This window comes from Neoarius graeffei, chromosome 5, assembly GCF_027579695.1.
Source record: "Neoarius graeffei isolate fNeoGra1 chromosome 5, fNeoGra1.pri, whole genome shotgun sequence".
In the NCBI taxonomy this organism is placed as follows: domain Eukaryota; kingdom Metazoa; phylum Chordata; class Actinopteri; order Siluriformes; family Ariidae; genus Neoarius; species Neoarius graeffei.
In genome coordinates this window covers 60,910,691-60,926,141 of record NC_083573.1, presented here as the reverse complement: position 1 = coordinate 60,926,141, position 15,451 = coordinate 60,910,691, and the positions used below count along the sequence as shown (strand labels likewise).

General features: G+C 39.8%; 1 protein-coding gene across 1 annotated transcript in view; it reads right to left on the bottom strand.

Moving 5' to 3' along the window:
* grik3 (glutamate ionotropic receptor kainate type subunit 3) overlaps positions 1-15,451 on the bottom strand; it is a 258,630-nt gene that overhangs the window by 66,612 nt on the left and 176,567 nt on the right. Inside the window, exon 9 of the mRNA XM_060922177.1 lies at positions 8,759-8,872. Coding sequence (XP_060778160.1) covers positions 8,759-8,872 — 114 coding nt within the window. The remainder of the gene's footprint in view (positions 1-8,758; positions 8,873-15,451) is intronic.

Sequence of the window (15,451 nt, the reverse complement as noted above, 5' to 3'; positions counted from 1 at the left end):
TGGTAAACATGGCCTTGTCCCAACTTTTTTGAGATGTGTTGTTGTCATGAAATTTAAAATCACCTAATTTTTCTCTTTAAATGATACATTTTCTCAGTTTAAACATTTGATATGTCATCTATGTTCTATTCTGAATAAAATATGGAATTTTGAAACTTCCACATCATTGCATTCTGTTTTTATTTACAATTTGTACTTTGTCCCAACTTTTTTGGAATCGGGGTTGTAGTACGACCATCATCTAGCTTGCACATAATTTTTACACTTGAGCAGGAATGGAAAAAATCCAGATGTTCCAAGGGAAAGACCATGACTGTCACTATATAAGAAAAGTGATGCTTTATATCAGATGTTGCTCAGGCTAAATTTAGAAACTGATTATACTGCTGTTCTATGCCTGCTCCATTTGCTTTAATAATAATAATAATAATAATAATAATAATAATAATCTCATCTCATCATCTCTAGCCGCTTTATCCTTCTACAGGGTCGCAGGCAAGCTGGAGCCTATCCCAGCTGACTACGGGCGAAAGGCGGGGTACACCCTGGACAAGTCGCCAGGTCATCACAGGGCCGACACATAGACACAGACAACCATTCACACTCACATTCACACCTACGGTCAATTTAGAGTCACCAGTTAACCTAACCTGCATGTCTTTGGACTGTGGGGGAAACCGGAGCACCCGGAGGAAACCCACGCAGACACGGGGAGAACATGCAAACTCCACACAGAAGGGCCCTCGCCGGCCCCGGGGCTCGAACCCAGGACCTTCTTGCTGTGAGGTGACAGCGCTAACCACTACACCACCGTGCCGCCAATAATAATAATAATAATAATAATAATAATAATATGTGTGTGTGTATGTGTATGAACTGTGACAAATACAGCCACATGGGCTTGCTGTCACTTAACACGGTCCACCACTGCATCCAGAAATGCAACCTGAAACTGCATTACACAAGGAGGAAGACATTCATCAATTCTATGTAGAAACACTGCCAATTTCTCTGGGCCTGAACTCATCTCAGATGGACCAAAAGACAGTGGTAACGTGCTGTGGCCAGATGAGTCCACGTTTCAGCTTGTTTTCGGAAAAACTGGACGTCGAGTTCTCAGTGTCAAAGTTGAACATGACCATTCAGTTTGCTATCAGATATAGGTGCAAAAGCCAGCAACTGTGATGGTATGAGGGTATATCAGTGCCCATGGCATGGGTGAGTTGTATGTGTGTGAAGGTACCATTGGTTTATTGGGGCATATACTGAGATTTTATGCCTCAGTCTCAAATAGCCAGAATCACTTCATGGTAGACACCGGTAGATTATTTTAGGCCTTCCAGGGGTCAACTGGCATGCGTTCCAGGCCTTTCTTTCAGAATACATGAGAGCCGTGGGGCTACCTTGACAAATGGGAGTGCATGGCTTCCATGCCTGGAAAGTTTGATCGTGTTGAAAATTGCAGTGGGTCAAGTGGCGGATGAATTCATCCGTTGCAACCGCGAAGGCATCCATAAGTATTCTTGAGGCATATGTGAGCATCCTTGAGGCATACGTGAAACTAACATGGGCTACCAGGGGTTACCATAGCATTACATCACAACCATCAAGCTTAAAATTTTCATGGAACAACATTCTACAGAAAGTAAAAAGTTTGCCTAGGGGGCATGGCTTATTTAGTCTTGCAATGGCTATGCTGTACTGCAGCTGTGAAGACCATAAACACTGCTGTCATTGCCATGAGGCCATACATCATTATACGTCACTGCCACCATTGGTTTACTGGCATCTTCTGTCACGCCTACTGTGGCTTCATTTGCATATTTACTCCACCCAAATTTATAGGACAGAGCACCTCCAAAATCTGCTGGAATGGCCACAGTAGCCCCAGCCACAATTCTCACAGGTCAACCGTCTATGTATGACCTTAGCTTTCGTTGTCGTCATCACTGCTGAACCCGATCTGGGCTTGAAGCAAACCATGTTTGGTTGATTTGGCCAGAATTGCAGCAGTAGGTTGGTCAGTTCCTTTCTGCGCACTCATACACGCATTCACACCTGGGTCAATTTAGAGTAGCCAGTTAGCCTAACTACATGTCTTTGGACTGTGGGGGAAACCGAAGCACCTGGAAGAAACCCACACAGACACGGGGGGAACATGCAAACTCTGACCTTAGCTTTAGAGAGACATATTCATCAAGCCAACATCTCTTCCTGGGAAGTCCATGCTTATTTCAGCAGGACAATGCCAGGTCTCATTCTGCACAGTTGATAACAGCGTGGCTTCACAGACACAGAGTGCATGTGTTTGACTGACCTGCTGCCAGTCCAGATCTGCCTCCTATTGAGATTGTATGGCGCATCATGAAGAGGATAATTAGACAACGGTGACCACGGACTGTTGAGCAGCTGAAGTCTTATCAAGCAAGAATGAACATAAGTTCCCATTGCAAAACTGCAACAATTAGTCTCCTCAGATCCCATATGATTGAAAAGTGTCCGTAAAAGGAAAAGTGTTGCAATACAAAGGTAATAATGCCTCTTCCCAACTTTTTTTTGAGTATGTTGCAGGCATCAAATTCTAAATTCATTTATATTTACAAAATACAATTAAGTTGGTCAGTAAAACTGTTTAAAATCTTTTCTTTGTATTTTGTCAGTTAACTAAAGGTTCACCTGAATTAACAAATCACAGATTTTTGTTTTTACTGCATGTTGGAAAATATCCCAACTTTTCTGGAAATGGGGTTAGTATTTATAGTATAAACGTAAAAGCAGATGCTAGGATACTACACCACATTTCTCTTTTTAGCTTCAACTATCTATTTGGTTTATTTCAATGCATTTTTGACATAAAATAAATGATGAATAATAATGGATAAGAAACAGACTAGTTAAAGCATCATATATAATGTAAAAATAACATTGCTCTATTGAAATAATTAATTTCTATAGTTACAACCCCGATTCCAAAAAAGTTGGGACAAAGTACAAATTGTAAATAAAAACAGAATGCAATAATTTACAAATCTCAAAAACTGATATTGTATTCACAATAGAACATAGACAACTTATCAAATGTTGAAAGTGAGACATTTTGAAATTTCATGCCAAATATTGGCTCATTTGAAATTTCATGACAGCAACACATCTCAAAAAAGTTGGGACAGGGGCAATAAGAGGCTGAAAAAGTTAAAGGTACAAAAAAGGAACAGCTGGAGGACCAAATTGCAACTCATTAGGTCAATTGGCAATAGGTCATTAACATGACTGGGCATAAAAAGAGCATCTTGGAGTGGCAGCGGCTCTCAGAAGTAAAGATGGGAAGAGGATCACCAATCCCCCTAATTCTGCGCCGACAAATAGTGGAGCAATATCAGAAAGGAGTTCGACAGTGTAAAATTGCAAAGAGTTTGAACATATCATCATCTACAGTGCATAATATCATCAAAAGATTCAGAGAATCTGGAAGAATCTCTGTGCGTAAGGGTCAAGGCCGGAAAACCATACTGGGTGCCCGTGATCTTCGGGCCCTTAGACGGCACTGCATCACATACAGGCATGCTTCTGTATTGGAAATCACAAAACGGGCTCAGGAATATTTCCAGAGAGCATTATCTGTGAACACAATTCACCGTGCCATCTGCCGTTGCCAGCTAAAACTCGATAGTTCAAAGAAGAAGCCGTATCTAAACATGATCCAGAAGTGCAGACGTCTTCTCTGGGCCAAGACTCATTTAAAATGAACTGTGGCAAAGTGGAAAACTGCTCTGTGGTCAGAAGAATCAAAATTTGAAGTTTTTTATGGAAATCAGGGATGCCGTATCATTCGGACTAAAGAGGAGAAGGACGACCCAAGTTGTTATCAGTGCTCAGTTCAGAAGCCTGCATCTCTGATGGTATGGGGTTGCATTAGTGCATGTGGCATGGGCAGCTTACACATCTGGAAAGACACCATCAATGCTGAAAGGTATATCCAGGTTCTAGAGCAACATATGCTCCCATCCAGACGACGTCTCTTTCAGGGAAGACCTTGCATTTTCCAACATGACAATGCCAAACCACATACTGCATCAATTACAGCATCATGGCTGCGTAGAAGAAGGGTGCAGGTACTGAACTGGCCAGCCTGCAGTCCAGATCTTTCACCCATAGAAAACATTTGGCGCATCATAAAATGGAAGATACAACAAAAAAGACCTAAGACATTTGAGCAACTAGAATCCTACATTAGACAAGAATGGGTTAACATTCCTATCCCTAAACTTGAGCAACTTGTCTCCTCAGTCCCCAGACGTTAACAGACTGTTGTAAAGAGAAAAGGGGATGTCTCACAGTGGTAAACATGGCCTTGTCCCAACTTTTTTTGAGATGTGTTGTTGTCATGAAATTTAAAATCACCTAATTTTTCTCTTTAAATGATGCATTTTCTCAGTTTAAACATTTGATATGTCATCTATGTTCTATTCTGAATAAAATATGGAATTTTGAAAATTCCACATCATTGCATTCCGTTTTTATTTACAATTTGTTCTTTGTCCCAACTTTTTTGGAATCGGGGTTGTATTTGCTTTGTGATGCACCACTGTGCCACCCTTCTGTGTTTTTTGCTAAGTTATGTGGATGTGTTTTTAGTATAAATTAAATAAACATGAGTAATTAAGCTGTCTTTTGTTAGCATTACATAAATTTTACCATTTAAAATAAACCATTACTTTTGGCATATTAAATGTCATGATTTGTTAACTAATGCAAAAAATAATGTAAAATATTCCATAAAGTATTAGAATATAACCCATTTGAAAAACACATGGTGAATAAAATATTTTGCAAGTTTTAACACCTAAAAAAGAAAATTGTTTGTAATGCAAACAGCTATGATTAGCACATACCTACAGTGGTGCTTGAAAGTTTGTGAACCCTTTAGAATTTTCTATATTTCTACATAAATATGAAATAAGGCATCATCAGATTTTCACACAAGTACTAAAAGTAGATAAAGAGAACCCAGTTAAACAAATGAGACAAAAATATTATACTTGGTCATTTATTTATTGAGGAAAATAATCCAATATTACATATCTGTTAGTGGCAAAAGTATGTGAAACTTTCCTTTCAGTATCTGGTGTGACTCCCTTGTGAAGCAATAACTGCAAGTAAACATTTCCAATAACTGTGGATCAGTCCTGCACACCGGCTTGGATGAATTTTAGCCCATTCCTCCGTACAGATCAGCTTCAACTCTGGGATGTTGGTGGGTCTCCTCACATGAAGTGCTCGCTTCAGGTCCTTCCACAACATTTCCATTGGATTAAGGTCAGGACTTTGACTTGGCCATTCCAAAACATTAACTTTATTCTTCTTTAACCATCCTTTAGTAGAACAACTTGTGTGCTTCGGGTCATTGTTTTGCTGCATGACCCACCTTCTCTTGAGATTCAGTTCATGGACAGATGTCCGTACGTTTTCCTTTAGAATTCGCTGATATAATTCAGAATTCATTGTTCTATCAATGATGGCAAGCTGTCCTGGCCCAGATGCAGCAAAACAGGCCCAAACCATGACACTACCACCACCATGTTTCACAAATAAGGTTCTTATGCTGGAATGCAATTTTTTTCCTTTCTCCAAACATAATGCTCCTCATTTTAACCAAAAAGTTCTATTTTGGTCTCATCCATCCACAGAACATTTTTCCAGTAGCCTTTTGGCTTGTCCATGTGATCTTTAGCAAACTGCAGACAAGCAGCAATGTTCTTTTTTTCAAAAGCAGTGGCTCTTGCAAACCCTGCCACTTTAGAACAACACCATTGTTGTTCAGTGTTCTCCTGATGGTGGACCCATGAACATTAACATTAGCCAATGTGAGAGAGGCCTTCAGTTGCTTAGAAGTTACCCTGGGGTCCTTTGTGACCTCGCCAACTATTACACGCCTTGCTCTTGGAGAGACCTTTGTTGGTCGACCACTCCTGGGGAGGGTAACAATGGTGTTGAATTTCCTCCATTAGTACACAATCTGTCTGACTGTAGATTGGTGGAGTCCAAACTCTTTAGAGATAGTTTTGTAACCTTTTCCAGCCTGATGAGCATCAACAACGCTTTTTCTGAGGTCCTCAGAAAGCTCCTTTGTTTGTCCCATAATACACTTCCACAAACATGTGTTGTGAAGATCAGACTTTGATAGATCCCTGTTCTTCAAGTAAAACAGGGTGCCCACTCACACCTGATTGTTATCCCATTGATTGAAAACACCTGACTCTAATTTCACCTTTAAATTAACTGCTAATCCTCGAGGTTCACATATTTTTGCCACTCACAGATATGTAATATTGGATCATTTTCCTCTTAAAATAAATGACCAAGTATAATATTTTTGTCTCATTTGTTTAACTGGGTTCTCTTTATCTACTTTGAGGACTTGTGTGAAAATCTGATGATGTTTTAGGTCATATGCAGAAATATAGAAAATTCTAAAGGGTTCACAAACTTTCAAGCATCACTGTATACACTACCGTATAGGGACCAATTAGCATTCAATTACATTAACAAAAACACACAACTGAGAATTTGGTGAATAATGTGTTTTGGAAACAAACTCTTCAGTTAAACATTTTGATTACTGTCTCATTTTACTTTTGTTAATAGTGTAGGTTAACAATCAAGTACTGTATGATATATTCTAATAGGACAGTATACTCAATATTGCTAATTTCCTTATTCATGGCTTATTCAATTCAGTTATATTTGTATATTGTATAGTCCTTTTAACAATGGACATTATCACAAAGTATATTTACAGAAATACATAAATTATGGATATGCATTTTTACATTTGTGCATTTATAAATATTTCTTTAATACTGATGGTGGATGCTGTATAAAATGTCTGTTATTCTGTTTGCTTTGGAAGGCTATTGTTTGTCTATGACCGATTTCTAATTTAAGACTATGGATGAGTGGAACTAACACAATAAATAAATAAACAAACAAACAAATAAATAAATAAATAAATAAATAAATAAATAAATAACAGTGAGTTCTTAACTATAATGGAATTTATATTAAAACTGAAGTCAGCCAACTCCAAGGAAAACTTTTTATAAGTTGTCCAATTATCTTGATCAAAAACTTTGCGTGTTGCAGAAAAAAGTCATTACCATCTGTTCTCTGCATCCTAATATGTGAAATTCCCCAAGGTTTGGACTCATATCAAAGCTGTAAAAGCTGCTTCTCTTGCTCTGCCTATCTCTCTCTCACTCTCTGCATGGGTTTACTCAAGAAGGAGGGGTGGAGAGAAGAGAAACAATTATATTCAATGGAGTGAAGACAATGTGTGCAGGGAAACTACATTAAATATCTTAATCTTTTTTCAGAGCACCATGTCTGATATGAAAAATGCCAGGTCTATTATTTGTGTTTTGGTGAGCTGGTTTGATATGAAAGCATGTAGATGTAGATGTGCCACATGATCAGTCATGTTTTGGCTCCACATGTCTCATGCTGGCTAGATTTCAGACATAATGTGGATTTGTGTGCTGGCTCTCATCAGAAACTGACCATCAAGAACAATAAGTAACAAAAGTTGGCTGAAAACATGTAATAAAACTGTTTGGTGGGTGAACACTAATGTTTACTCTTTGGCTTTATTTGTGAAAAAAACAATGTAAATAAACTGAAAAGATCACTTGTAAAAAAAAATTACATTCACTGACGCATAAACATTGACTTTTTTTTTTTTTTTTATTTGCTGAGCACAGATACCTGAAGCAGACAGACCAATACTGTAAACTAGTCATTCACACACAGTAAAAGCACTTCAAATACAATTAAGCAAAAGAGCGAATGTTTGAACTTCCAGGATTACAAAGGAATATTCATAGCAAAAGCCTATGAGAGACTACATACTGTATATGGACCTCAGAATCGACCATATTTCACCAGATATGAATCACCGAATGTTATAGATTCTGACATAAAAAACATGTATGTGTATGTACTTTGCAACTCATACATGATTAAACAATTAAAACCCCAGGACTCATCTGCATATCCACACTTAACTGTCTTACTTTAATAGTTACAAACATTTTCTACCAATTTTATTATAGTTAATAACTCCAGATAATTACTGAAAAAAGGTCTCTCTTTTTACATATACTATTGATGTGATGTTACATTGTTCATTTCTTTTTGCAGCTCAGGGAACTGCTGTAGTGAGCACCAGAAAAGTACAGATTAAAAAGTGTTCCCGTCTTATCCAAAACTAATGTCAGTGTTTATCTTTGTTGTTAAATCATGTGCCAGCCAAAATCAAGCCCACAAATGCTGCTTTAGTTCAACATCCCAGTGACAGCTTGACCAAACCTGCTATCATCACAATGAGAAGCATGAATACAGGGTCTAAAGCATCTGTATAAGAAGATACAACTGTTTATTTTAAATCATTTCACTCTTGGGCAGAACTCAAAATTCTGGTACCCCCACTAGCCAAAAGAAATATGTATCAAAGAGAAGAAATACTTCAACAATATCAATTTAAAGCTAACTTTAACAAAATTTTTTGCCAAAAAAGGACATCATTAACTGAAAGATCAAACTGGTTTAGTTGAATATCATCATTATGTGTCATACAGTAGATTACTACCTGTTATTGCTCTCTAGCCTTTTGATGGAAATATTATTTCAACTGTCAGAAGAAAGAGAGGAAAGAGGAATAGAAATAGTAGGGAATTTGCTTTCAGTGCTTATGTGACCTTACCAGTATTGTAGTGATGACCAGGGAGCGGTTGGAGAGTGAGTCAGTGATGTTCATGCCATTCCTCTTCGGGAGCTCTGTGATGTTCAGGCCTCCTGAAGCACTCCACTTTCCCACCTGCAGAAGATGAAAATTGTGTAGCCTGAGTGCAGTGCACTTGCCTGTGCAATTCTTATGTTCCCTATAGCCCACAGTACTGCATTAATGGGGCCTACTGAGCACATCCAGTGGCATTAGCTGATTGCCTATGCCACCTATAGGGTATGAGGTCAAAGAGAGGCACTATAAGCAGCAAGGCCCTGCAAACTCATTATGATCAGAGAATGAGCAATCTAAGCAAAGGAAATTGCTTTCCAATTCAATTTCAGAGAAGAAACTGTTGAACAAAAGGCAAAGGTATAAATTATGCATTGATAACCCTGTTTGATAACACTTTGAGAAGGATTGTTCTGCAATTTGCTTATATTACAACTTTGGCAAAGAGAATGCGCTTTTAGCAACTGTTCCTTCCTGTCCTAAGTTAATTTACACTGAGGACAGCTGTATATTAAATATTAATCTGAATGAAAATACTTTCTTGAGTTTATAAACAGACTCAGTTATATTGTCAAGCAACACTTGACAAATGAACTCACAAATTTGAATCAGTCAGAAGTAAAATGTCCTTAAAATGCGAAACATTATTTTCATGCATTTTTAATCATTCACTGGTGTCTATAAAAGTCTTACATGAAAGTCAGTTAAGTTGTACCAAGAACATCATACCAATAATAATAATAATAATAATAAAGTTACATTTATATAGCACTTTTCTCAAACTCAAAGTTGCTTTAAGCCTAGGTCACAACCAGACGTACGATTTTTTGGCGGTGCGATTTTTGGCATTTCCCAAATCGCTGCGTTTTTTTTGTTCGTGGAGAAAGACGCATGTTGGCCGTAAGTTTGTCTTGCAACCTGAAAAAAACGTAAGCGCCCGTAGAGTTTGTTTGACATGACAAAGAACCTCTGCGGCTGGTCTGCGGCCAGTCTACAGCTAGAAAATCACCACGTCACACGCACGCCCTCCGTGCGTTTCTTGCATTTTTTGCACATAGACTGGCCGTAGGAGCACGTACGGCCAGTTGTGACCTAGGCTTTACATAGGTCAGAGAAAACACCAAAAAAAAGGGGGAGTTGCTAAAGAGTGGTGAGTTTATGCACTGATGGAGAAATGTTCATGCAACAGAAAGGTTTTGAGATGAGATTTGAAGAAAGGAAGAGAAGAGCAGTCACAGAGGGGTTGAGGAAGGGAATTCCAGAGCTTGGGGGCCATGGCACTGAAGGACCTGCCACCCAGGGTAGAGAGTCTAGTGCGAGGAACAGCAAGGAAATTATAGCTAGAGGATCTGAGAGAACGGGATGGAGTATACAGGGTAAGAAGATCACAGATGTAAGAAGGAGCAAGGTTATGGAGAGCTTTATATTTTATATTTAATTCTGTACAGAACAGGTAGCCAGTGAAGCTGAGAAAGAATGGGGGTGATATGAGCAGATGATTTGGTATAAGTGATGAGCCTCGCCGCAGAGTTCTGAATGTATTGTAGTCTTTGAAGGGATTTAGTAGGGAGGTCAATGAGAAGGGAGTTACAATAATCTAGGCGGGACATAAAGAAGGAGTGGACCAACGTTTAAGCATCACTAGTGGAAAAAAAGGGGCAAAGGCGGGCAATGTTCCAGAGGTGGAAGAAAGCAGTCTTGGTGAGGGATTTAATGTGGGGATCAAAATTGAGTGAGGGGTCAAGCAGTATTCCAAGGTTTCTAACAACAAGTGAAGATTTAACAATTGCACCATCGATGTTAAAACTGAAACCGGAGGATCTGGACAATGAATATTTGGGACTGATAAGCATGATTTCTGTTTTATCTGTGTTAAGTTTTAGAAAATTATTCTGCATCCACAACTTTAGGTCTGATAGACAGTCATTTGAGGGAACTGAGAGGGGGGTCAGTGGGGGAGGATGTAGTGAGATATAATTGGATGTCATCAGTATAGCAATGGAAGTTAAGACCATGGTTACGAATAATTTGGCCAAGGGGCAGGATGTATATAAGGAAAAGGAAGGGCCCAAGAACAAACCCCTGGGGGACACCACAAGTAATAGGGGCCATGGAGGACTTATGTAGACCCAGTGTGACAAACTGTCATCTCTTGGTGAGGTAGGACCAAAACCATTGGAGGGCTATGTCTGTGATACCAATATCTGACAGACGGGAGATGAGTATGTCATGATTGATGATATCAAATGCAGCAGATAAGTCAAGGAGAATGTTTTATAGTTTTAATAAATTGTTGTTGGGTCCCTTTTACTGACTCTCCAACACACACTCAGTTTTCACTGACACTGCCCACTAATCCATCCATCCATCCATCCATTATCGATACTGCGCATCCATTAGAATTGTAGTGGAGCTGAAGCAGATCCCAGCTGACTTCGGGTGAGAGGCGGGGTACACCCTGGGCAGGTCACCAATCTATTGCAGAGTTAACATAGAAACAACTGACCACTCACACTCACATCTATGGCCAATTTAGAGGAGTCAGTTAATCCACGTTGTAAGACTGGAGGAGGAAACTGAAGTACCTGGAGGAAATCCACACAGGCACATGGAGAACATGACAGAAAGGCCCAGACAGAAAGACCCGTTCAGCCGCAATCACTGCAATCAGTCAAACCCAGGACCTTCTTGCTGTGAGCCGAAAGTGATAATCACTGCACCACAATGCCACCCTACCCATCAGTTGTTAATATTCATAAAACCAGGGGTGGAAAATGCTTGAGTGATTGGACTTTGACTTTGTATTATTTTGGGTATATTTATACTTTACTTGAGTGTTAATGAAATGGAATATTTGCACTCTAACTTAATTCCATTTCTAAGAAGAAAGCAAAAACATTTTTCCTCCTTAACTTTTTACTTAGAGTAATATGTAGATTTAGGCACTGCCTAAAAGTGGAGCTCCCATCTGTTTCTGGGTTGTAGAATTTTCTCATAGCCAGTCTCTTTTGTTTTATTTCTTTACTGGCTAGCACTGGCCACTAGGTGGTGTGTATGACTGGTAATTACTAACACTGGCCACGAGGCAGTGTGTCTCATCTCATTATCTCTAGCCACTTTATCCTTATCCTTCTACAGGGTCGCAGGCAAGCTGGAGCCTATCCCAGCTGACTACGGGCGAAAGGCGGGGTACACCCTGGACAAGTCGCCAGGTCATTGCAGGGCTGACACAGACACAGACAACCATTCACACTCACATTCACACCTACGGTCAATTTAGAGTCACCAGTTAACCTAACCTGCATGTCTTTGGACTGTGGGGGAAACCGGAGTACCCGGAGGAAACCCACGCGGACACGGGGAGAACATGCAAACTCCACACAGAAAGGCCCTCGCCGGCCACGGGGCTCGAACCCGGACCTTCTTGCTGTGAGGCGACAGCGCTAACCACTACACCACCGTGCCGAGGCGGTGTGTATGACTGGTAATTACTAACACTGGCCACTAGGCGGTGTGTCTCATCTCATTATCTCTAGCCGCTTTATCCTTCTACAGGGTCGCAGGCAAGCTGGAGCCTATCCCAGCTGACTACGGGCGAAAGGCGGGGTACACCCTGGACAAGTCGCCAGGTCATCACAGGGCTGACACATAGACACAGACAACCATTCACACTCACATTCACACCTACGGTCAATTTAGAGTCACCAGTTAACCTAACCTGCATGTCTTTGGACACGGGGAGAACATGCAAACTCCACACAGAAGGGCCCTCGCCGGCCCCGGGGCTCGAACCCAGGACCTTCTTGCTGTGAGGCGACAGCGCTAACCACTACACCACCGTGCCGCCCCTAGGCGGTGTGTATGACTGGTAATTACTAACACTGACCACTAGGCGGTGTGTATGGCTGGTGGTACACGTACATGTACACAGACAAACCATAAAAAATCGACTGGATGGGTTTACCATTTTTTCTTAGGTATGGTGCTCTGCTCGGGAGCTCCGCTAATAAAAGTACTCTTCAAAATACTTATTACAAATCTCAAAGGTCTCTTCTTCTCTCATTCAGCCAATGTCTGTACACTATACATCAATCAAATAAATGTTTATTTATTTGCTTGTTTTTGTTTTTTAACATTTCAGTTTGTAGAATCCAATCAAGCTTTTTGTCATGTTTAAAAGATGAGCAAGAATGGTGTCAATTTGTCATCAACAGTAACCTACAGTATTCATTCTATTCATGTGCAGTTTAAGATGGACAGTCCACAGGACTGAAGTGTCACACTTGATGATATGCACCTCTGGCTCTACCTTAGACAAAGTTTTCAAAATGCTGGAGTATGCAAAGATGTGTATAAAATGAGGTGTCGCCTTTGCCTCCCTCGAGAGCATGAACTCCATCTAAGTTTCACTAATTTGCAAATCGGCTATATTTAACTAAGTTAGCCTGTTATCTTTGCTAATGCTAGGTTAGTGTAGCATTAATTCCAGGAGTTAATGTACTGTGAATTGGCTAGGTAGAAAGTTAAATTCTAACTAATGGTAAATATTGGTTATTTACATGATATTTTACTTCTATTTAATTCATTATCAAAAAAATAGAATTAGTAACGCATATCATCACACCTGCATTTTTTTTCAGAATAGCACAGTTTCACATAAAGGATTTAGATAGGTTATAAAAGCATGATATTACTTAATTTTCTCAGTTAAAAACATTTACCTTTTTAATACTTTAGCAAATTTAGAGATAGTAAATTGCTGGTTATCTAAAATTTTAATGAAGTATGAGTTTGACGTAGTGGTAATAGCACTGTCGCCTTACAGCAAGAAGGTCCTGGGTTCAAGCCCAGCGATTGGCAAGGGCCTTTCTGTGTGGAGTTTGCATGTTCTCCCTGTGTCTGTGTGGGTTTCCCCCACAGTCCAAAGACATGCAGGTTAGGCTAATTGATGGCTCTAAACTGACCATGAATGGTTGTTTGTCTCTGTGTCAGCCCTGCGATAACCTGGTGATTTGTCCAGGGTGTACCCCACCTCTTGCCCATAGTCAGTTGGGATAGGCTCCAGCTTGCCTGTGACCCTGTAGAACAGGATAAGTGGCTACAGATAATGGATGGATGATTTTGACACATTAACTATACTTTTACTTATTGTCTCAGTATTTTTTCCACCTCTCTGCATAAAACAGCTCTGAAATGTTATCAAATCTGAAAACCTAACTGAAATTTGCTGAATATTTCATATGATAAACTAGAAGCTTATTCATCTGCTTGCAGTCATACTGATCTGCGTCCTGAGAGAAATGAAATGTGCCATGCATGTGAGGAGTTGGGAAAGCAGTTGGAAGACAAAAAAACAAAAAACAAACAAAAAAAACCCCACACCTTTCCCCAGAGACGGTGGAGAGTTTTGCATTTGAAATACAATTGATTGGATTTATTTGCCACTTTATAGCAAGAATGGCTCATTTGCTCATGCTGTTACTACTAGCACACATTTAAATTTGCATAGTAGTGCGCTAAATAGTATGTGACAAAATTACAACACCAGCTGTTGCTTTATAAAATATGGAGTAGTCTACTATTTAGAACAATTGTATGTGGTTTTGGATAAAGTCCCATTGTCATGAAGAGGACAGATGAATGCAAGCATTTTCTTTTCTTTCTTTTTTTTATTCAATGTTGTAGACAAATTAAAGGGTGAGGCAATACTCAGAAACATGAGGCAGGCTAACAGCTGGGTAAATGGCATTAAATGAACACTTATAAAAAAAAACACCAACTTGTATTGTTTTTGTTGCTGTACCACCTCATTGTACTAACTCTCTAACAGGATTTTTGCTTGACAATATTCTTAGACCCTGACCTACTTGTAGTAGCATGAGGATTACACTGCAATTCGCTCTGGATAAGAGCATCTGACAAATGCTGTAAAAAAATAAACATGAAACTGTAATATGGAGCAGGCCATGCTCAAAAAGGCAACTGAAATTGGTGGTATGGACTCACAATGTTTAAAGTCTTAGCCACTAACCACTGTTTTCCTTTATAATGATTTGTCTCATCTCATTATCTCTAGACGCTTTATCCTGTTCTACAGGGTCGCAGGCAAGCTGGAGCCTATCCCAGCCGACTACGGGTGAAAGGCGGGGTACACCCTGGACAAGTCGCCAGGTCATCACAGGGCTAACACATAGACACAGACAACCATTCACACTCACACCTACAGTCAATTTAGAGTCACCAGTTAACCTAACCTGCATGTCTTTGGACTGTGAGGGAAACTGGAGCACCCGGAGGAAACCCATGCGGACACGGGGAGAACATGCAAACTTCGCACAGAAAGGCCCTCACCAGCCACGGGGCTCGAACCCGGACCTTCTTGCTGTGAGGCGACATCGCTAACCACTACACCACCGTGCCGCCCCATTTATATTTATTTAGTAAAATCTCATCTCTCATTATCTCTAGCTTCTTTATCCTGTTCTACAGGGTCACAGGCAAGCTGGAGCCTATCCCAGATAGCAAATGATGTTATTTCAATGTTGATATTTGGTCAAGATGGTTGATTTACAGTTATAGTTGAACACTGATGGTGGATCAACCATTAATCAACCACTGATAAAATAAAAAGTTGAAAAAATGTGTTCGAATCAATGTAAT